The sequence below is a fragment of the Alosa alosa genome, chromosome 6 (genome assembly GCF_017589495.1).
Source record: "Alosa alosa isolate M-15738 ecotype Scorff River chromosome 6, AALO_Geno_1.1, whole genome shotgun sequence".
NCBI lineage: Eukaryota > Metazoa > Chordata > Actinopteri > Clupeiformes > Clupeidae > Alosa > Alosa alosa.
The window spans coordinates 18,273,671-18,298,198 of record NC_063194.1 but is presented as its reverse complement, the minus strand read 5'-3'; the positions used below and the strand labels follow the sequence as shown (position 1 = coordinate 18,298,198).

At 42.2% G+C, this 24,528-nt stretch overlaps 2 protein-coding genes and 1 long non-coding RNA gene across 3 annotated transcripts in view; 2 read left to right on the top strand and 1 right to left on the bottom strand.

Moving 5' to 3' along the window:
• Positions 1 to 24,528, bottom strand: part of LOC125296766 — a 275,524-nt gene that overhangs the window by 215,447 nt on the left and 35,549 nt on the right. Inside the window, exons 2-4 of the long non-coding RNA XR_007193851.1 lie at positions 19,264 to 19,368; positions 18,922 to 19,089; positions 6,598 to 6,727 (exon numbers count right to left, since the gene is read on the bottom strand). This is a non-coding gene — a long non-coding RNA (uncharacterized LOC125296766). The remainder of the gene's footprint in view (positions 1 to 6,597; positions 6,728 to 18,921; positions 19,090 to 19,263; positions 19,369 to 24,528) is intronic.
• LOC125296764 (ectonucleotide pyrophosphatase/phosphodiesterase family member 7-like) lies at positions 891 to 7,803 on the top strand. The gene is made up of 6 exons (XM_048246843.1): positions 891 to 1,359; positions 1,873 to 2,018; positions 3,428 to 4,060; positions 5,801 to 6,032; positions 6,633 to 6,753; positions 7,619 to 7,803. Exons 1-6 carry the CDS (start codon positions 1,110 to 1,112, stop codon positions 7,674 to 7,676), a joined length of 1,440 nt encoding a protein of 479 aa, XP_048102800.1. The 5' UTR covers positions 891 to 1,109; the 3' UTR covers positions 7,677 to 7,803.
• Positions 9,708 to 14,297, top strand: cbx2 (chromobox homolog 2 (Drosophila Pc class)). Its single transcript, XM_048246842.1, has 5 exons — positions 9,708 to 9,977; positions 10,063 to 10,106; positions 11,294 to 11,359; positions 11,836 to 11,905; positions 11,991 to 14,297. Exons 1-5 carry the CDS (start codon positions 9,906 to 9,908, stop codon positions 13,425 to 13,427), a joined length of 1,689 nt encoding a protein of 562 aa, XP_048102799.1. The 5' UTR covers positions 9,708 to 9,905; the 3' UTR covers positions 13,428 to 14,297.

The window sequence follows — 24,528 nt, the reverse complement described above, 5'->3', positions numbered from 1 at the left end:
TTGAGCCTCTGGAAGTTTTTCTTTCTTTCTTTTTTTCCAAATATGGTGTTAACAAGGTTTGGATCTGAGCCCCTCCTCCCTTATTTTTTTTCAACAGTGTTTAAATTCAGTTGTAAAAAAATCTCACTGATGCCTGATTTTCATGGAGGTTAATAATAATATAAGAAAGCTCATGAATATGAATGAGGTAAATGAGAGGAGATGAATGCTATTTCTTATCTCAATGAAGATTACACATTTCCCTTGAACTTCCATCAAGGACGATAAAAGAGAAGAGATTTGAGAGGAGAAAAAAATATGAATTGCCTGCTTGTCAGGGAATTTGATGGACATTGATAAGGCTACATTATAAACCAGTAATTTACAAAGTTCAAATGAGAACACCGTGTATGTGTGAGAGAGAGGTCACCTCTAGAGCGTCTTTCTCTCACTGGTCGTACAATCCCCTTAATAACTCTTTTCACCTATAATGACAATTCTGGGATGACAGTAGAGAGGGGGAAAGGAACTGATTATTTTAGTAATAAATCCTGACAGAAAGACGATGGAAATTGCAACTTCCCGATGTATGTGCTTAAGGCGACAACATGTGACAGTCTGCATTAATGACCGTTGTAAATTGCTCACCAGAGTAATTCCTGAATGGACAAATATTTTTCTTCGTTCCAAAGAGATTACATTTTGGAAATAGTCCTGTAATGTCATCAAATGACTGGAACACAGCCATTCAGAATCGAATGCATACAATTTTCTCATGGCCACTATTCCTTCCAGCAGACAAGTCTGCAAGCAGAAAAGTGCTGAGTCGTTGCTTGCACCACCCATCCAGATACTGTGAGATAAGATAAGCTGGTGAAACTTTGCTTATAAGCCATCAGTGCACAGGAGGATCATGCTCAGGTGGGCTTGAGAAGAAGAGCAATTCTGTCCCAGGCAACCTGCAGAGAAGCCTCAGCGAGGGAAAGAAGGGAAATTGGAGAGTGGAACAAAGCTGAGGTCTCTTCCGCTGTGAGCTGCAATAGCCTAGGATCTTGTGGGATTGCTGGAGCGATTTTTTGGAGGAAGGTTTTTCCCACACTGTCAATATACTGGTAGACTAAATAAACATCATGCTGTGGACAATAGGCTTGTGCTTCCTGCTAGCTTCTTCTGGGATAAGCCATCCACTGAGCAGTCACAGGCGAAACACTGGACCGAACAAACTATTGCTCATTTCCTTTGATGGTTTTCGATGGGACTATGACCGTGATGTGGACACACCACACCTGGATGAAATGGCAAGAGATGGCGTCAAAGCCACATATGTAACCCCATCTTTTTTTACGATCACAAGCCCCACACACTTCACGCTAATTACAGGTAAAGAGAAAAACAACAAAGTTAAGCAATGTGCACATACATTTGAGTATATGCTAAAGCCAGCAGTCAGTCTTAGATTAATTATAGCCACAAATGTTATTTCATAAATAACTATTTCTAAACTATGACAAGAATATATAGTGACTGTGTACACATTACATTATACATTACAAATTTGGCACCAATTTTTTTTTCACATTTACATCTGTTAATTGTGTTTCTGCTAAGTTTCTAAGTGTCAATTCTTTCTATTTGTAACCGTCTTATTTAAGTTCTGCAGAGTTATAGGAGTCCTTTCCCAACTCAAGTCATCTTTGGCAGGTGGGAAATAAATGTGACTCAATAGAAATCCAATTCCTCTAATCTCCAACACTGTTCCAAAGCACCCTGACTAGGAGTGTCACAGCACTCAAACAGGGAATGGTTTGCTGCATTTTTATATGCATTGAAGAGCCTAGAGTGCACCAGACAATGAATACTAAATGCATTGACACTGGAGGTGTCTTTTCTCAGGGCGCTACATTGAGAACCACGGGGTTATTCACAACATGTGGTTTAACACCACCACCTTAGAAAAGAAGTCATACTGGCAGACGCAGTTTGTGAATGAGTATTGGGACAACGGCTCCCTGCCTATCTGGATCACTGCCCAGAGGCAGGTAAGAGCCAAATGGCCATCTCCATTAGTCTTACTAGGTGTGTGTGTGTGTGTGTGTGTATATGAATGTGTGTGTGTGTGTGTGTGTGTGTGTGTGTGTGTGTGTGTGTGTGTGTGTGTGTGTGTGTGTGTGTGTGTGTGTGTGTGTGTTAGAGGCCTGCACGGGCCTAACATTTCAGGCCCGGCCCGGACCCCTGGCAATCAGGCCCTAACCCGACCCTGCCCGACAAATTAAGCAATTACTGAGCCCGAGCCCGAACCCGAGCCTGACTAAAAGGGTCTGCTATTTAGACATGACAGTTTCCCGACACTTTGGTCGCGTAATAGTTTCTCAGAAAGCCGACTTGAATATTAACTAAATAATACTTTTAACACACGATTAACCCTTGCAAAGACAAGCATTCATGAATTTAATTAGGCCTCAATGTCGAAATAACGGGATGTCACAAAAAGCAGCATGTAACGGACAATAAGGATATATGGCATTGGTAAATCTGTATGCGCCGCGGGAGTAGATAAATGAGCAGCACACATGAGCTCCTTGTCCATAGCCAACTTAGTAAGCACCGTGTAAATAAATAAAGGAATTTAATCACTTTGAATTGAATATTTATTAAATAACAATCAAATAAATGTATTGCTTACCTAATAAAGGCAACAAGTGCAAAGTATAGACCGCTTCCAACACAGCCACCGTCTATTAATAGCCTAACAAAGTAACAGAAAACAGTCTTTCTTTGAGTTGCAGGTCCAAATAATCCCAAAAGGCAAACCTATTTACAGTCCATCCATGATTGTTCATTTCGCTGCGCTGTGCAGGAAGAGAATCGCGGCCACGGTGAATGGCTTTAGCGAGGTCCGCCTCACTTCCAGCGTCCGGCCCGCGGTGCTAAAGTTCCGTTCACTGGGGCTGCTGCTTGCGGGGACACTCAAGACATAGCGCGCAAGTGTAGCAAGCATTGGGAGAGGAACGGAAGTGACTGACCTCTCACAGATTTTTTTTTTATTACGACGTGCTGTGTAGCGTCTGCTTCCAAAGAAAAAGAGAAATAAAAAGCTGTCCGCGTGAATGTTTTTCTGACCTGAATTCTGACATCATAATTGAAAAAATCATGAATACATAAAACCAACTTTACTAGTGTCAAGCCCGAGCCCTACCCGAGCCCGTGCTATTCATTGAATTTAAGGCCCGTACCCGGCCCGAATTTGCATATTGTGTCGGGGCCCGTCGGATCCCAACGGGCTTGCAGGCCTCGTGTGTTTGTGTGTGTATGTGTGTGTGTGTGTGTTAATATCTGACATATTCCTTTAATGGCCAATTTTTGCAATGGCCACTACAATCAGAAATGCCAACCACAAATATATTCATGCACATTGTCGAATGGCATATCTCTGTTCTTAAATGCTCAGGGTTTGAAGGCTGGCTCTTTCCACTTCCCTGGCACAGCCGCCACCTACCAGGGTGAAATGGTAAGTGTAGGCGAAGTGGAGCCTCCCATTTACAACTACTCTAATGAGACTGTTTGGAAACAAAATGTGGATATGGTCATGGGCTCGTGGTTCCGTGATATGGACCTGGACTTCGTGGCACTGTATTTTGGGGAACCAGACGGCACCGGCCACAAGTTTGGGCCTGACTCTCCGCAACGGAGGGATATGGTGAGGCAAGTGGACCGCACCGTGGGATACCTGCGCAACTCGGCCAAGAGGCACGGCCTAGCTGACCGGCTGAACGTCATCATCACTGCCGACCATGGCATGTCTACTGTGCAACGCAATGGCAATGTTGAAGAGATCGTCCTGCGAAAAATTCCAAACTTCTCCTTCAGTGATCTGGTTTTCCACCTGGTGGACTACGGACCTACAGGGATGCTACTTCCCAAGGAGGGGCGGCTGGACAAGGTGTACAATGCTCTGAAGGGGGCACACCCACACCTGCATGTCTACAAGAAGGAGGAGATGCCAAGCCGCCTCCGCTTTTCCAACAACGACCGCATTCTACCCATCGTTCTCTGGGCTGACCCGGGATATGTTATTAATGGGGTAAAGTATAAAGACACAAATATTTCTGAAAAAGCAGTAGAGATATACTTAAAACTCTTAACGGTGTACAGTCACACCGGTGTGACGGGAATGTTCAGCATAGAATTTTAGAACCTTGATTTGTTGCGAAACGGAATCTTATATTACAATAGTCAAAAACCCACACCTTTAACCCTTAAAGGTGTAGGTTTTTGAACATTCTAAGTTCCACAACAATTGAAGGTTTTAAAATTCTATGTTGAATTCAATGAACCCAGATATTCTTTAGAATGTTAATTTCCCAACATTCCCGTCACACCGGTGTGACGGTACTCCTTTAAGGGTTAAGGGTTAACAAGCATGAGAGTGATAACAAAGACACAAAGAGAAAAAGAGGGAGTGAAAAAGAGTAAGGCATGTTGTGTTAGCACCAAGCTACATTATGCCTGCAGCTAACTGAAAGATGCATGGGCCTCTATGCAGGCAGGAACAGAATTGAAAGTAGTGTGAGGAAACTTTTAATATTTCACAATTCAGTTTCTAGGACACCAACCCACTCTTCTATGATCCCCAGCCTGTGTCATTATGATAGTTCTCCCCAGTATGCATGATGAGTATTCTAATAATATGCCATTCTTCAAAGGGGTCCAAAAATATCGATGGAATTACCAAGTTAATTTGGCTTGCAGCTATGAAGACAAAAATGGAATCTTTTCGACCAGAAACAAGGAATTAAATTCTAATCTTAATACATTACAATTTTAATCAAGTGCATTATCACCTTCCCAGGATAATCCAGGTTTGGCTGATGGCATGCAGAGTTCTCTATTGCCTCTTGCAGCTTTTCATGCCCCACAATTCCATATTAGTATTTACATCTCACTGAGCGCACCGTAGTTTTGAAGCTCCCCAAAAAATACAATATAATTCAACGTGAGGGAATGCTTCAGCCTTTCCAAATCTGGTTATTTGAGCATCCATATTTTTTCTCCATTGTGCACCCACACCTGCGTTTCCCAGAATAAAAAAGTACAGTGTATCTACAGGGTATGAATCGCAAACAACAAAGACGTAGCTCTTTGAACCCCTCAATCAAACCACAGTTTATTTTAGAGGTGGTAATTATGTCTTGTGGTGGGTTTGAGGTTGTGGTGATTAGGTAAGAGCTTGTTCTGGCAGAGAGGGGAGGTACACCAGCAGTGATGCACATTACAATGAACAGTAAGCAACAGCAAGCAAACCAATGTCCAAATTCTTCATGGTCCTAGTTTTATGTTTATATCTGTACGTCCTTCAATGTTATCGATTTTTTATGATCTGGCTTTCAACAGCTTTAGAGATAGTTAATGAAGGAATGATAAACCATGTAACTGTAAGTCATATGACATATGGTCAGAGTTTCATTATCTAAGTTTTATCTACTTCTGTTAAGAAAATCCTGTATCGTTTCATAGAAGAATAAGTGAGGATCACCCAGGTGAGCATGCCACAACTCACTTATCAGTTGGCCAATATCGCCATCTGCTGTTTTAAAAAGATAACAGCAGAGTACAGATAGTGTAAGCAGCAGCATACATTTGCAAACTCCAAAGAGAGAACAATGGATACTCTTTTGGTGAAAAAGAGTGTCAATTGTTCTCTCTTTGGTGTTTGCTCATCACTCCTAAGAATCAAATTACTCTGAATTATTTTCGATATTTGTCTTAGTCATGTCTACACATTAGTCTGTGAGTTACATCCTGCTTCCATTTTCACTTGCAGTACTTCCCAGTGCAGTTCAATAGGGGCGAGCATGGTTTTGACAATGAAGGACTGGACATGAAGCCCTTCTTCCGGGCAGTGGGGCCAGACTTCCAGAAGAACCTGGAAGTGGGTCCCTTCGACACAGTGAATATCTATCCACTGATGTGCCACTTATTGGGCATCACACCCGAGCCCAACGATGGGCACCTGGACAACACCCGTCGTATGCTGGTAGCACCACCACCAGAAGGTGAGAAATGCCTCCACACAATACAATGAGCTACTTTGTTTAAGTATAGTCAGTACACTTATTCCAATACAACTTGGCATTGCATGCTACTCAACATTATATCAAATGATATCAATAACACCAGTTAATGATTTGTTCCTATTATTTTTCAGCACTTATTCTACTTTAGTCCATGTATGTGCCTCTAGAACATTTTAATGACAGGGTCTGTTTAATGTTACCATTCAATACCATTGATATTATAAACTGACTGATATTAGCCATATACATTCATTCACTTAGTAGAGCAAATAAGCAAAGCCTAAAGATCAATATAAAGTTATGGAATAATTGCTTACAATATGTATTTTCTTTTCATTGCACTGCACTAAGATACAATGTTTTAAGACCTGAATTAGCTCTGTCTGACTTCACAGGGCCGTACTGTTCTATATTTTCTCTCCTCCTATTTTCTCTCTACTCTAAATTTTGACTTGTGCTCTTGATAAACCAAGTAAAACATTTACTCTATGCACCTCAAACTCCAAAGGTCTTTAGATAGGATTACAAAATATCTTCTACTCACAACACAAGCCCTCCATATTCTTCTGCTTTCTTTAGAACCCAAGCGCAGTCCATCCAGCGTTTTCATTGGCATAGGGGCTGTCGGCGGATTTCTGGTTCTGGTCTTTTTTGTTCTTGTGATTTCTAAAGTTCTAAAAAGAGGGAAAACACAGAAAAGGTAGGTATAAAATGACTGATACTGCAAAGGAATGAAATGCCCGCAGTTCTAGTTCCATTTGCCCTGCACCTCACCGGTGGGGATGTGCACACTTCCACTACTACTCAATAAAATGAGATACACCAGGGCCACCATTATTTAGCAATATAGACAATACATATTTTACTAAAATAATAACATGAAAGATTCTGCGACACCTCTCCCTGTAGACTGTTTAAATGTAACTGCACTGACACATATCAATGACATGACAGTTATAGGCTGTGATTCATGGTGAAAAGGCAATTACAGTTGAGAACAGAGAATAGAATATGAAAAAAAAACTCTAAAATGCTAATTCTAAAAAATACTGGAATATCAAGTGACGCAAAGCATGCACGTCCAAGTTTAACTAATCTTAGAAAGCAAACACTCAGGTCAGGTAAATTCAGTGCATTGTAGCCACATATTATACAAATTAAATATATTATTATCACATGGCCATTCCAAATTAAGTCTTGGAGTCGTTTCATTCCCATGTTCAACTTACTATGGCCCATGAGCTATTGATCGTTTTACCACACATTAACTCATGACCACCCATTGCTAACATATAGGCCTAGACACATACGTGTGACTTTTATATGTGTTTGTTGTTTGTTTGTTATAGGTTCACATTACTAATCATCATTATAACTATTTTAAGTTCAGTTTAACTACTGAATGACCAGAATTATGTTTATGTACAATTAGGAAAGTTTCTAATTAGTATTGTCTGAGTGATGGTGTATAACAACAAATACAAATACAAAATGAATGTCTGCATCTTAGTCTGCTGTTGAAATATGTATATATATATTTTTTTATTTTTTTTTTTCAATTTCAGGATTGAGGATGGTGACCACAAAGAGGACAACACAATTATAGAACATACAAATATGTGAAAGCTACAAACTTTTTTACCTGAACCTAGGAAAAAGAGAATCAATGACACACCTATGGATGAAAAAAAAATAAGAAGAATAAAATCCTGATGAAGACGCACAACTGTACATTAGGGTCATTCCATGTCAGTTCAACCAGGGCCCACACACTTAGGTCTCAAAAAATTCTGAAAAAATTACCAGGTGTACCTATGTTACCCAGGAGACACACTGTAAAACTGACCATGCAGGATTATCCAGACCAAATGTGACTATTTTGCTACATACTATTCCTATTTATGTACCAGCATGCAAAATTTGAGCCTTCTACATGGTTTAGTTCTTGCGCTGTGGGCTTGTGAACTTTGACAAAAAAAAGAGGCCGAACAAAATCGACACCCCCCTCCCCCTGTAAAACTGGCTGTATCTTGGAAAGTATTGATCTTACATAAGAGTAATTTTACAGTGTGTCTCCTAGGTAACATAGGTACACCTGGTAATTTTTTCAGAATTGTTTGAGACCTAAGTGCGTGGGCCCTGGTTGAATTGACGTGGAATGACCCATTAACTATTTGCACAACAGACAATGTAGTATGATATCAATGAAAACACATAGCCTGTGCACAGCCTGTGCTAAAGGGAAATCCCAAGTATTTTCACAATGTCAATGGATGATGCAAGAAAGAAGATGGGGAGCTGTGGGAAGCCAGGACTGTAATCACATTGTCACAATTGGAATTTATTTATTCAAATCATCATAAATTCAAGCACATTATATTTATGATTTTGCCAGCCTGCAGGCCTTCAAGAATTTCTGTTAGTAGGCTTATGCCTGTGTCTGTACCATTCCTTTCCATTATTAAAAATATAACCACTATGTATAGGCCTAACCATTTCACTAAACAGCAACAGTACATTTCTGAGTTCTTTTGAGTATTATTTGTTAAAATAAATATACTTCTGATATATTTTGTCATTCTTATTTGTTCTTATTATACGGCTCTTCACAATGCAAGTAGAATGCTCCATTGACTTGAATGGGATTTCCGAAAGTTCTAGCGGTCATTATTTCTTGGGAAAGGACCTCTGAAAACAAGAATGACCGCTGTCAATGGCAACGGAGTTTGTGCTTGGAACTTCATTCAAAAGTGAAAGCAGACGGTTGATCAGCTGTGTTCTAAATTTGATTCAAGTTCAGCGTGTGTTGCGAACTATTTGCAGAGACGGTTGATCTTAGTTAACTATAGAATCTTTGCCATTTGTTTCTCAGCAAAAGCCACGACGAAACGGTAACAAATAAGTGTAAGGAGACATATAATGGTTTATTTTTTCGTTTTGGCAAGTAGCTGTATAATAAGCGGGATAATGTATAGAACGCCGGTCATCATGGGAAAATAAGTCCCTTCAGGGCGCTGGCGCGTCGGGGTCCGGTTCGCCCTGTCGGGACTTATTTTCCCCATAATGACCGGCGTTCTATACATTATCCCTTACATAATGTCTAATTACTTATGCCATACAAATTATAATATTTAGCCTACATGTAATGGATGGTCGACAAAAATGCATAGGCAGATAAAAACAAAAAGGTGAAGAAGTACCCTAGGCTTAGAAAGTGATTTTAAAGAGCTCCCCGGCTCAATTAAGTTGGTTGCTGATTCCAACACCAAAGCAACACCAAAGAACGTTTCCTCTGTCGCATGCACGCTATTTGTTTATCCAGCGCTGGCTTTGCAAATAACGATGTCCACAGACAAGGTAGAATATGTTGCATGATTTTATGAAAGTACGGTTTATTGCGAAATCAGATGCAAGTCAAATCTGTAGTTTCTTATGTCTCATTCCATCGAACTACAGATCCGCTACCCGATCTGGCAAACTTATATTGCGGTTATAGCTGACAGAGGGCCGCGAAGTGCATTCACCCTGTTAGAAGCTGAAACGATTTTGGAAACATTATTTTAAGGTACAAAAAAACTCTTTGGTGTTGCTTTAGGAGCTCTGTGTTGAAATAAATCAAAGAAAGAACGGAAAGAAAGAAAGAAAGAAAGAAAGAAAGAAAAAAAACTTTAATTTTACAATCGCCGATTTACTGCATGCATAGATGCGATATATTCCGCTAACTGAAAGCACATACACGATCGGTGACGTCGCACATGAACGGTATCCGATAAGGGACATGTTGTGTTTGCGTTTCTTTCCTCCCCTTTTCCTTTTCTTTCATACAAGGTCTCAGAGAAGGCTACCGCAGACATGGAGGAGTTGAGCGCCGTCGGAGAACAGGTTTTTGATGCCGAATGTATTCTAAATAAACGACTACGAAAGGTCAGGCCACTCACGTTTGGTGCACATAGTACAATACCGGTACACAATATGAAGATAAATGTCTAATGTACGGTTGATTTTGCAGGGAAAGGTGGAATATCTGGTGAAGTGGAGAGGCTGGTCATCCAAGTAAGTAGGCTACAACTGCTGGCTGCTGCAACTGCGGGTAGACTCAAACAATGAAAACAACAACAACGTGTCGCTTGTTGCTTCCATGGCGTTGAGAATGGTTAACTTCGTCCAGCGCTCATAACTGATTTGTATGATTTGCTGTGAAACAGATTGCGGCACGTAACGTATACACGTAGGCCTATTGGTTTATTTTTCGATTCATCGCTATTGTTCTTTGTCTAAAGTTTTCAACGAAAGAGAAGCCAGAGCCTTTCACTTGTTCCTTAGGCTACACTGAACAACAGAGCCGTGAATATGTTTTCTTTTTTTTTTACTATAAATCGGCTCCGCCGCAACATAGCCTACCGATCAATACATCTAATGTTGTTGAGCTGCGTGTAATTACAGCGCTATTAAAAGAGTAGCTATTGTATCATACATTTTGTGAAATAAATTACGAGTAGACATGTCTGACCGTAGGCTACTCAACGAAAAAATAGCCACAGCCTAGTTGTCCGTTCCATTACTTAATGGCGTAGCCCTCTTTAATTTGAATAAATTCGTTTCATTATTTTTTAAACACAAGAGCAGACACACGCCTTCGCTCTGCCCACTCGCATTGGGCGCTTTTGCTAAACTCCAGCTGTCCCTGTACCCGCGGGTAAACCTCGACACAAACGCCTTCTCGTTTCAGTCAGTGCCCTCTCTCTTGTCTTTTCTACTACATTGTTGCGGATAATCCCTTTCTATGGACAACATGTCTGTCAATCAACCCGGCCTTTGTGCAATTCCACCCGCCAACCCGCTAATTTAATCTTATTTTGTCGCATGCGTAGCCTAGTGAATACACTAGGCCGAGGCTACTTGGTATTTTTCACCTCTGGTCAAGCCTAGTGCATGTTAGCGGCCTACACGTATGCTAGATTGCCATGTCTAGTATCATGAGTAGCCTATGAAATGTTTTGGGGGAAGTTTATGGAGTAGGCTTACCTTTTATTTTTAGAGCATATCTAATTGAGAAGAGCTAACTGATTGTGGGTTTCACTTACTCAACTGCCTTACTAGAAGAATAATGGAAATAGTATAAGGGCAGGAGTGAGAAAAAACCTTCACATGAGTCACAATGCAGCCCAGCTCAAAACTGTCACTGACTGCGTGACATGGTTGCTGCAAGTTGCTCTAATCACTTTCATTATCCGTTTCAGGCACAATAGCTGGGAGCCTCAGGAAAACCTCCTTGACCCAAGATTATTGGCTGCATTTAACAAGAGGTGAGCTACCCCCACCCAACCACACACATGCAAAGAGCCCTCCCCTCGCCAAGTGCAAACAATGTGCCTGGAAACGCTCTAGCAGGCGTTAACAGCACCCCAGTTTGTGGTGCCAGTAGACGTGCACGCTGTTTACAAAGATGGGTTCCATGAATTGTAATGAAATGCTTTACTTTTAATTGATTCTAAGCTAAATAAATGTGACAGACAGAATTGTTTCTAGCAAATGTGCCCCAGAAAGAAAATGGAAAATAGTGAAAGCAGGAAGTGAGTAGGTTGTTATGGTCGTTTAGAGAAAAGGAACTGGATTTCAGCAAGTGTTAGCATATTATTTCACTTGAAACTGCTTCGGGAAATATCAGGGGAATTTACACCGACCTTACTTGTAGCATTTATGTTAAAACATAATGTCATGGTCAAAATTTCATTTAAAAATGACTGTGGCTAAAGCAGTGCACCTTTTTGTACATTCACAGTGAACAAGAAAAAGAGATGTTATACCGCAAAAAAGGCAAAAGGCCTAGAGGACGACCTCGAAAAATTGTGGTATGTACATGTAATAAATCACTGCTAGTGGAATATATTTTGAAATGCCTAGGCAAGGTGATTAAGTCTTTGATCACCTCTACAGGAAACCGTTCCAGAAGTCACAAAGTCCAGCAGCTCCTCATCTTCCTCCTCCTCTTCTGATTCTTCCTCCTCATCGTCTTCATCCTCCTCCTCAGAAGACGATGATGAAGATGAGAGTGACAGAAAGGCCAAGCCAGCACCTCGCCTTCGGGAACTTCACCCTGTGCCCCAGAAGAAGGCACAGATTGTAGTGGCCAAGCAGGAGCCAGTAAAGAAGAAGCGGGGCAGGAAAGCACTGCCACCAGAGCTAAGGGCCCTGCGCCAGGGCAAGCCTCCCCGCAAGATCATCAAGCCATCAATCAAGGACTCTCTCGCCGAACTTCGGCCGAACACAATCAAGAAGCCCCTGCAGCCAGCCAGCTTCACTTACCCGGGCATGGGCCGGAGTGCCAACCGGGACTCCCCGGGGCTGCACAGCCGAGGTGCCTTTAGCCAGAGTGGCGCTGTTAAACCGTCACTAAGCAGCATAGGTCCTGGACGATCTCTGGGCCCCACTTCGCCTTCTTTCAACAGGCTTCCACAGGGTAAGGGTGCTCCCGACTTCAAACTATCAGTGACTGAGTCTGGCAGCGGTGCTGGGTTAGACTTGAAATCATCATCAACGTCATCATCATGCAAATCACCAGGTGTTGCATCCCTGAATTTACACAATTCCAAACTCTCCACCAACACCAGCAGCAGCAACAATCAGGGGGCTCCTCAGTCTGTCTTGGGATCTCCCAATGGACAGAAAAAGCACAATGTTTCCTCTGGACAGACCCCTCTGCAGAGGCTGCCTAGCAATAAAACAACAGCAGCATCCTTCCCTTCTGTGAGAAGTCCCAATATGAATATGCAGGCACTAAACCTGCAGAGTGCGAACAAGCCGTTGCAATGTGGTGGGACGGCAGGAAATGGAAACGTGGCAGGAAGCAACTTCAGAGGCGCTGCCAACCCGGCACGAAAGACCCTCATTGGCAAAGAGCAGAGCCTTCAACCAGCCATTGCCAGTTCAGGTGCACAGCAGCCCAAAAAGAGCCAGCCAGGAGGGGATCAAATCAAAGCCGAGGACACCAATGACTTGGGTCCCGTGACGGAAAGGTCAGCAAAGAGGCCTCCAAACAGAGTGGAGAAGAGTCCATCACTGAAACTACCCACAGAGATCAGGGAACCTGTGGGAAAACACGAGAGGTCGTCCTCTAAGGACGGAGGAAAGGGGAAAGTTCTGTGCGAGATGAGCACTGGCGAAGAAGGGAGCAGCTCCGACTCTGACCAGGATTCCCCATTCCCCAGCAATGGGCAGGACTTGTCCATTGCTGTCCAAGCAAGCCAGGATTGGAAGCCAACCCGAAGTCTGATCGAGCATGTTTTTGTCACGGATGTCACGGCCAATCTTGTCACTGTAACAGTAAAGGAGTCACCAACCAGCGTGGGTTTCTTCAGCATCCGAAATTATTGATTTATGGCCATGATTTAATGGCCATGTAGAGGAGTGATTTTTTTTTTTTTCCCCCAAGCAGTGAAGGAAAAATTGTATGGCTAGTTCAAATGGCAAATACACCAAGGTTAAGTGGTAGTAGAATGTCTACATATCTACTTTGAATGAATAACATGTTTACATAGGCCTTATTTTATTCAACGTTGGGATGGTCTGTACGTCACCTGCCAAATTACACCTTGGTCTTCCAACAAGGAAGATGTTTGTTCATGGGAAAACTCTTCTGGGACATATTTTAATCTAAAGGTAGCAGTTGAGCCAGAGAACAGTCTAGGTAATGTTCCCTGAATCCTTTTATTGTAGTAAAATATATATATATCTATATGAATAAGAAGAGCTACTAGCATCAAGATGCGAGACATTCAATATAAAAAAGTGAATTGATGTGTACTACTTTGATTTAATGTTTCCTCGTAGAATTTGCATAAACAAGCTTTGACATTCAATCTGTTTGTGTAGAGGACTCTTGTATATGTAATGCCCCAAAGAAACAAAGCTCATAAGAAAGCTTACCAGCAGTGTGGCTTGAATATGAAGCTGCTGCAACTTACTTCATACACTGACCACCCCATGTTTTAAACAGCTACAGTGTTCTCTCATGGTTTTTTGGTTGGACTGAAGCATCATGGTTGTTTGTGCGGTTTGCCTTAAATGTTTATTTGTATAGACACAATCCTTTCCTGAAGACACTTATGGACATGAAACTGTTGAAACAAGTTAAATTCAGTGATGGAAAACACCACTTTTATCTTAATTTATTATAACGTTCTCTTTTTACCTGCCTTTTACATTTTCTTTTAAAAAATAAAAATTCTGCCTTTTTGTACACTATTTTCATCTTGAGTGCATTGCAGTGAAGATTTAACACATAGGAATTGGAAACTTTTGTGAATTTGCTTGGATTTGACAATGGTTTCATTTGATGTTTATAGATATTGCTTTAGTCTCATCTGAAAGTTGACAGTTGCTTTAACACTGTTAGAGTCTCAACTGAAAGTACCTTATTGTTGCTAATTTACCTTGTGGTCTAATTACATCACTAACATTTTTTACCTTGTTATAACTAGTGAAGTGAAAAGAGCATATTAAATACTAATTCATGGTGGCATATCAATGTCCATTACTAATGCCCATTCAATTGGATAATGATTTTTTTTTTTTTTTTTTACTTTTTTCCTCAAGCAAATTATTGGAAAAGAGGCCCCTTTTGTATTTTTACCTAACCAACTCCTGTTTGGATAAAAATGAACAATGCAGCCACATTGTTGTCCTTGGTACGATATAAGTTTGGTTCCATGGCACTGCAACTGCAGTTAGAGAAGTGCCCCTTTTAAAAACAACTGAGGTACAGTGTGAAAGTATCTACTCAGGGGAATATTTATTTGAGAAGAAGAAACAGGCAAGCTGCAGTCTGCCCTGAGGACCGTGTTATCTCTAGCTTGAAGTCAGAAAAAAAAAAAAAAAAACTTTCATTCCTCTGTGCAGCCATGCTATCTGTGCACACTATTCCACATGGATCAGAGTGAGGGTAGGAGATATCCTATCGGTGTGCTGTAACTAGTGGAGTGATAAGAGCAGCCCTCACTAAGCTTCTCTATACCAGCTCCCACTGCCTGCCTCTCAGTACCATTCAAACCAGTATTACGATGAGGGCAGTACTGGTCCTTCCTCTTAAATTAATCACTTCTGCCATCTACCCCCTACTCTTTTACTAGTAATCCTCTTTTGTCTGTCCTTTTCACTTCCTCTTTATCTCTCTCCTTCACAGTTTGTGTATCATGTGTGTGTACATTTGCCAGTCTCTCCTCTGTTTACTTGTGTATCACATCTGTCTCTCCTTTCTTCTTTCTTTGTGAGAAAATTACAACATGTTATGTTCAACTGAGCTGTAGGAAGGGCGGGTACTCTGTACAGAGGAAAACCCAGCATTGACAGACCATTCAACTGAGCATTGTTCTCTTTACCCGCGACAAAATAAAAAGCTCCAGAGATAAGACTCTGAATGACTGCACATACAGTTGAGGCTCTTTAAAGCCTGTTTTGTCTGTCAGAAACACATACAAACACGCTGGCATACAGACTTGTTAGTTCAGGAGTTCTACTAAAATGCAGTTCCTTTATCTGATGTAACAGAAAAGAAACCACATCACACTGTCCCCGCTCACACTGGGTTCATTGTAATCATGCTCTGCAGACTGCCTTTGCATCAGTTTTCTAACCAATCAAGGCGTTAACCCAACGAATAGTGTTGCCGTTGGTGGTAGGAAGAGGCTGCTAAACAACAACAGTGCATACGTACATTAAATTTTGGGTTGACAAACATACGGGATCTATTTGACTGTCTGACAAAGCTTTATTTGAATAAAAGTGCCAGTACATAATGTGACATACTTCAGCATTCCTGTCACCCCAAAAGGATCATGTGGCATGTTCTAATAAAATCAGATTAATAAAAGAGACATAACCTTGCTGATGAGAGTGACTATTCAATAAGGAAGTGGGTGGCAATATCTAGTCACACTTATATACAGTACGAGGGCTGATGTTTTTTGGGCATGTCATTTATTTTTTTCTCTCTTTTTTGTTGTTGTAGGTGTCGGTTCAGGTGTCTCTTTAGTTCAGTACTATACCTGTCTTTATAAATATTATTTGCAAGACTGTTTTTTTTCCCACAGAGCTATCCTGCTCTGTGCATTTCTGACATTGAGCCATCATGTCAACAATGCACACATCCTAACTAGGCAAGGGTCAACTCTAGTAAAGAATTGAGTTTAGTGTTGTTAAAACATTAATTACTTTTTTACGTAATCATTTTGATTTAATCATCAATTACTTCAACTCAATAATCAAACATTAAACATCAATAAATAGCACTCTCTTGACAGTGTGCTGTGTTGTTTTCCTGATAGATACTTTGTTAATCCCAAGGGAAATGTATGGTCCATTAGTATCAATTTAAGGGGAATTAGCTTTTTATTTCTCCAAAAGACTCAATAGAATATTTCCAAATGGTAACATTTACACTGCCTGAAAAATGTAGACTATGCTTTCTCTGTTTCCTGTGCCATATGTGCAAATGTTCCAAGATTCCCCAAGCTGTAATATCTATTAGTGTCCAGCAGGTGTCACCATCATACTGCTCCACCCAAAGTCATCGCTATATACAGCTCTGGTTCCACCACATCCCAAGAGTGTCAGCCTGAACACCAGAAGTACTGTATATTAGTAGGTAAATAACATTTTAAAAAGCCCAGTGTATCACTTTATTAACGTCAGCATCTTAAGTGTGTGTGTATGTGTGTGTGTGTGTGTGTGTGTGTGTGTGTCATTAATCATTCGTAACTAAGAACAATCATCAATAACTCTAAGGAACGCAAAGCCCATATCCCTGTGACTGAGCTTTTCTTTCAGTGATTGGCAGCACATCAGGTTAGTGAGTGCATTGACACAACAAGATAAAATGGTTGACATTCTGTTGCTTAAACTCCTTTAAAAGGACAACACAAGGTCATCAGATAGATATAATCACCACATGAGTCTGCAAAAGATTCTAAAAAGGTGAGGTGCATACATCTTAGGTTGTTCCTCTACCAAGCTCAAATAAAGTCATTGTTTTTATTATTATTATTCCCTGGACATCTACAGATAAGTATTTAAGCTGGGGAATCAATTAAATGTGAGTTTTGGAAATTCACATGTTCCACTTTATAAGATGCCACAAGTGCCTGTCAAAATGGCCTTTGAGATGACTATATATATAAGCATCAAAAGTTCTCGTCATTGAGTTGTAATTTTTCATATTTAAAAATATTAGCATTCATGGACATTTTTATCATATTGTAAACACGTAAACACACACACACACACACACACACATATATTAGAGCCTCCTTCCTCTGACCCTAAGTGGCCAGTGATATACTTGACCTGTTGGTGGCATGTGAAATGTAGTCGTGGTGACCTGCAGCCATGACTGATAAGGAGCATGTCGTCTCCTTCTCTCTGCGTTCCCCTTTAGATATGGATGTCTGAGGTCAGCCACAGGGGGACCCTGGCGGAGAGTCGTCTTTCAGGATTGGGGGGTGACATAATTCAGGGGCTTCCAGAAGACCAGGCCTCTTGCTGGAGCATCCATCACCATATCCAGACACACACTGCCAGGCGACAGGGATCTGAGCAAAGGGTCTGCGCTAGTGATTTAGTGACCATCGTTTAGATGGCTGGATTTTTGGCTCTTTGGAGGGATTCTGCAGTGCAGACACTTTAGGATTTTTTTGGTTGGCAGGTTTGTTTGTTTGTTGATTTCATGAAGCACCAGTATTGTTTTTTTTGTTTATTTCAACAGTATTCATCATGACAGAACAATTGCAGATTAAATGTCTGTCCAAAACCAGACTGTCAGGTACTGTCAGCTCACGCTCATTTTTTGTCCCTGACAAAAGCTGAATTCTCCTGCTGTCCCTGCAGTTCTCTACTTCTCCACCTCCTCCTGCCATCACCTTTCAACACAGACTCCCCTTTCTCTCAGCACCCATATATTTACACACTCTTAAAAACACTGTCACAAAGAATGACTAACTGACAGAAGTTATCATTACACAAAGCGCTCGATTCCATAATTTATAGAGATCCCCATCCCCATCCTGTGGAATTTTTCCCAAAATAAATTAATGTAAACACTTAAGCGACAAAGAGGCACTCACAGTGGCCTGGTATGCATAAACACTGTGAACAGTGTGACACAGTCTAAGCCCACCCCCCTCTCCCACACCCTGCCTTTAAGCTGTGCTGGAAATACGAAGTCTCTCTCTCTCTCTCTCTCTCTCTCTCTCTCTCTCTCAACCCCCTTGCAGCAAAATAAGCCAGACTGCAATCCATCTTGCATCGCAATAACACCCTGCCCAAATGTCTGTTGTTTTGGAGACACGGTGGCAGGTTTGTCTTGTGAGGACGGCTTCCATGCCAGAATATTGTTTCGAGAGATACTGTTTGATTGCATGATTCTATAAGTACTCTTTCAGGAGGCCTCCTCTTTTGTGAAAGATAAACGTCCTGGGCATTTTAATAAGGGGATGAGATATTCTGTATGGTGTGTGTGTGTGTGTGTGTGAGTATATGGGGTGGGTGGGGGATTTGTGTTTATGTTTTTGTTTTGTTTTCTTTCAAACCTCTGAATTACATCCTGGCCTGGTTGTGTTTAAAGCCCCCTGACTTTTAACGATGGTCTAGATTTTCAAAGGGCTGTTTAGAAATCCGATCCAACCCTTACAGCAAAGCATACCTTCCCCACATTCCCCCCCCCCTCACCCTCCAATCTCCCATGGCCTGCTTCTAAATCACTCCACTGAGGCAGAGTAAACAAACTTCAGTTTGCCCTCTGATATTGAGAGGCAAGACAAGCAGCAGTCCTGCACTATGACAACACGGCTGAGACAGACGATGTCATCCGTCTTACCTCACTGGCCATCCATCACCGCACCGGAGTCGACATGTCTGACAACTCCCACTCTCACTCTCACACTGGCACTGGCCCCCACATCTGTCACTTTTTCCTCCTGCCCACTCCGTTTCACCAGATGGAACTCCCTCTCTCTCTCTTTCTCTCTCCCTCACATGCACACACCTGAGGTGAAAGTAAAAAAACAAAACAAAATGAAACCGTATTCTCATCAGTGTTTCATCTGAACATAAATTAAATGACTGGGAAACTGAATCATTCTAAGTGCTTGTGTGGCTTAAATGTATCAAATGAAGTTTGGAATGCCTAGTGCAGTTTTAATTTAGTTAGGAGCCTTACTGATTCCTCTCCTCCCTCCTCCATCCTCCTCTTGTAGAGGGACACATTTGAATCCATGTCTGCTTTTGACTACAGCGCGGGTCTGTTCGTTTAGGTGAGACACACCTGTGGAGAGCAGACAGGTCCTGAGGCGGTGAGGTGACACAATGCAGATGCTGCAGCTGTATCTACAAACCACAGTGTTTGGTCATGCAAGTCCATGGGGACTCCATGGAGGGCATCTCAATCTCTCCCTCCCCTACTATCTTTAGTACTTCTCTTTTTCTCAGTTAGTTTTACATTCCTCTGCGATAACTATCCTTCAGATTTTAAGGGGGTTAGGTTCCCCAAACTTATCCATTTTAAAACCTCTTTTATTCCACCAGAGCATGGACTTCATGGACAAAGTTCAACAGGACAGGATCAAAGTTCACACAGAAGGTGGCAGAGTGCATGCTTGCCTTACAGATTTGCCCCATTACAAACATCTCCTCCCACCCCGTCTCTTAACCTCTCAGTCCTAATTAAGTAGAGAGGGAGAGCAAACAGGAATCAGACCGCTATTAAACAAAAGAGAGAAACAGCTTGTTGTTGTCTCCTGAGGTTAATTCTGTAGTGCCTGCGGATAAGTAAATTCAAAATTCCATTTGTGGAAAAAAATCTGCCCAAAATGAAACCCAAGGTATGGTATGACATGATAGGAGCTACTTTACTGGTGGATAGTGTCTGTGCAATCATACCCAAGGGGTGGCATTTACATAAGCCAAAACGTATTATGCATCTCCTCTTCAATATTTGCTAGGATGAGAGGAAACACTAGTGTTGGCTGCACTGAAAGAGGTGCCTGCCAATTGGGGGGAAAAAGGGTTGTCTTTTGAAAACATTTTTCCTATTTATCCTTTTCTGTATGTGTGGATCCCTTTGGGCAGCCGACAGCATTAAAAAAACGAAATCACCCCAAACCCTCCTGGCACCGGCCAGGAGGCCGCGCCGATAAATCAGTGGAGGGTCCAGTCCGAGGCCCGGTGCCGGCAGACCTGTGTGCAACAGGACATCTCTATCGGTGAATTTCACAGGTCATTACTCTGGCTCCAGCCCCAGCAGCCTCCAGTGGCTCTGGAGACGGCCAGCTTTCTCTCAGAGACAACAGCTTACTGGGCTTTGTGCTGGCTAAACAAGCGTGTCTGTCTCACAGCAGTAGATTCATGTGCAGATAGAGCTGCCCCTGCTCCATGGGGAGACCTGCGAAGGAGCCATCCATCAAGCATTCAGAGGACTGAACTAGGTGAAATAACACAATAACACACGTCCAGAAAGAGGGGTCAACAGATTGCTTCTTTGTGTTGTCATGTTTTTGTTTTTGTGGTGCATTTCTTTTTTGGGGGGGGGCGGTTGCTGGTACTGGTGAACAGAAGGTGGATGGAGTCTGTGCCACCATGCTGGAGCCATGTCTAGTGTCGAGGGACATGGAGGCCTTGACTGAAGGAGTCATTGGATGGTGTTGATTAGATAAATAATGAATATGCCATATGACATAACAATGAAGGACTTACCTACAGAGGAAAGACAGAAAATAGCAATCTCAAAAGAGCATTTAGGAACCACAATAGACTGTTAAAGATCTCATCACTGCCAGATAAATAATTATAGCAATGCAGATAATAGTGTTGAAATTCTTTCAGTCCCAATTCACATTTGGTGAAAGGAGGGTACGGGAATGGAGGCCATGTATTGAGGGGGTTGTGTTTGCAAAGCCGGGTTGGTCAGTATGCTGCTAGGCGACTGGTGATTAACAGAAAGCTATTGGTTCCAGTACTTCAGAGAAAAGGGAAATAGGTAAAGCAAACAGAGGGTGGTGGCCATGAGGGGGAAGAAAAAAAACCCTTTGGTCTTAATTTGCTTCAAGCCGATCAGTCAAACAGGAACCTCAATAGGAGAAAATCTCGTTTCCAAGGCTGTCACCATGGCTCGAGTGGAGCCGTTTGGGGGAGAAGGAGGCAGTGCAGACGCCGACGGACTGCTCAGCAGATTCAGAACCCTCGCTCCACAGAGGCGCCAACTTGTAATTAACACTTTGGAGATTACGTTTACAGGAGTGTCATGGACTAACCCACTTTTATTACTGGCCCTGGCTCTTTAAAAGGTGCTCTGTGGTGTGTCCTCTGTGAAAACCAACATTAACAGCCCCCTTGGTACCTAGCTATTAAAATGAAATTTACGTCGCCACACATCACAATGTCTGGAGGATACACCAGGTCTAGGTTAAAACTGTGTTCCCTCAATATGCACAAACAATGAGGTGAATGCCAATGGAGATGCTTCTCTCATCATCTCATTATCTAGCTTTGCCACCAGTTTAAAGACTCTGCTGATACACATAAGTGGTGGAATCTAATCTGTTTAGACATGTTGGTCAGGTCTTAACAACACAGAGGCACATACAGTAAATAATCATTCCTATAAGGGAACATGTGGAAATTGCTTCTAACATTTTAGGGCCAGGGTGGACACTCTGTTCATCATGTCCATCACTGCTTCAAACGTTTGATGCCATTGATACCCTGAGATCAAATTCATCATGCCAACACCCTTGCCAACACAGAGTAAAAGAGCGATACAAGTAAAAAACACCACATGTGAGTTACTTAAAAATACTAGCAAAAACACAACTAGAGAAAAACATGATGTCCTGATGGACCAGTGAGAGATGGTGACACATCAAGGCTTGCATCCTGATGATTAGGGCTGCAATCAGACATTGTTAAGAAGGGTGAGGTATGTGCTAAAGCTGCTCGCAAAACATCTCATGAATGTACCCCCAGAGAGAGCCCAAACAAGGGCACCTCAGAGAGGGGAAATGGCTCAAACTCCCCATAACACATCACACAGAACAAAGAACAGCACTTTCAGGCTACCAAACATCCAAAGAAGGCTACATGCTGTAGCTTTTTTCTGCTGACAGCCAGGACTCTGATAATTCTGCTTTCATCATTCAACATCAAGCATAGACCTTATAGAACTTATTTAATACTCATCAACCTAAAGACTTTCTAAGCAATTTATAGCTTTTAGACTGATTACAATCCGTTGAGACAGAAATGAATAGGCAATCTGAGAACATACATACATTACTAAGCTTTGATACAGCTGTTAGAAACATCTGCACAAGCCCAGGCCACTAGGTGGCACATATCCCCTAATCTTGGGAAGAACCCATCAAAATAAGCACTCGCCCCAAGGTTAACTCACATAGGCGCCTCCAGCAAATAGAACTAATTAAAATGGCTAGCATTACAGCCACCCTATTATAGGCAGGCTGAGAAATACAGCGTATCCCCACTCAAGGAAAGAGACAGAAAACCCAGCCCCCCCCCCCCAGTGCTGAAACTATATATATGAGAAAAACTTGAAATGCCATCACGACTGCGAGATGCTATAAAAAATGGTCTGAAGCATGGCAAATGGCGGGTGAGTTTAAATCTGAGACTCTTTTATTACGGCTGAGAGCACTGAGAGACGTCTGTCTGGTGGAGAGAAGCCGGCCTGGATTTCCCATCCATCTCAGCGAGGCTGCGCTACTGTGTCTTAAACACTTCACAGTGGATTAGACTGTGATGAGGAGGCTCCTTGAAGAGGAGGAGGAGATGGGAGTGCTGGATATTGGGGCAGGAGGGCTCTGAGGTGATCCATCTCTAATAAGGTCCCTGGTCTGTTTCTCTTGTTACACCAATCTCCTATATCTACGATATGCTCACATAGCGATACAGACTGATAAACTACATGTATACCACTATCACACACAACAATATTGTAAGGAGATGTAGGGAGATCATATCATATCAGGATGAGATTAAAAGGTATAGTTGTGAAACAGTAGACATGATTGTAATCTATACATTTCTTATTTCTGCACAGGGAAACTCATTTTCTCAGGCAACTATAGATGGGATAATTTCACTGTTCTAGCTGGTTTGTGAGGATCAAAGGATGAATCATAAACCAAACAAGGGAATATGTGTGTTGAATTGATTGAATGTATTCTAAAATGGGACGTAACGGCCCTAGGTATTGACCTCTAAGTCATGTTTCTTCTAGACAACACCTGAACCCAAATATGTGGGAATTTCTTCAGGTCTGACCAACCAATCGCCAAACTACACCCTCTGTAAATCGATGGTCAACAGATACTCAACAACTGTGATTGTCAAAAATGAAATGGAGGCTGTCAAGAGACTGAAAGATGAGACCTACAGCATTACAACTGGACAATCACACTGAAACACAGTTTGGTCACTGACGTGTTGTCCTCATTCTTACTGATGATGCATCAGACATATAAGGGGTAAAAAATAATTTAAAATAATCAAAGAGGATTTTTTTGCATAGTTCTGTTCTCAGAGGATGTCTATGCAATCCATCACCCTACAGAGATAATCTGAAGATTATTTTTTAATCTTGGTCATTAAAAAAACACACGCACCTATTTCAGTCTTCTTTATTTCAGTAGCTTTGTTCCTACATAGAAAACACCCTGTTAATGCCAGACATAATGGTAACCGTCTCCAGCAAGTCTATAACAATCCCCCATACTTTTTTTCTGACCAATCAAAGCCAGTGGAGGCTTTTCATGAAAGCCGGTGTCAGAGAGCTAAATAAAAACCTGGCGGGCTCGGGAAAACAGATCGATAAATAAACCCTTGGGGTGCCGGCTGGCTTCTTAATGAGGGATTGGGAATGGTGGAACCAGAGCTTTCTGCGAAAGGCCCTGGCACAACTGCACTGGGCAGCGAGTGCTGAGCTCAGGCGGTGCCAGAGGGGTTGGGGGTGGTGTGCAGAGACACGGGAGAGGAATGATGGACGGCTCACACGCCAGCCATTGTGAGAAAATTATAGTGAGGTGCCGCCAACTGAAGCGGCGTGGCGGCCAACCAAAGGCCCCAGGAGAACAAAGGCCCAGGATCAGTGTGTGTGTGTGTGTGTGTGTGTGTGTGTGTGTGTGTGTGTGTGTGTGTGTGTGTGTGTGTGTGAGAGAGAGAGAGAAAGAGAAGGGGGAGAGAGTAAGTGAGTGTGGTTGTGTATATAGGCATGCTTGCATATTCTGGAGAAAAGCAATGCGCATATGTGTGAGAAAAACATGAACAGTATGGAAGAGTAGCGTGTGTGTGTGTGTGTGTGTGTGTGTGTGTGTGTGTGTGTGTGTGTGTGTGTGTGTGTGTGTGTGAGAGAGAGAGAGAGAGTGTCTAAGTGTGAGTGTGTGGGTGCGAGTGACTGCCCTGCCTGCCCAGG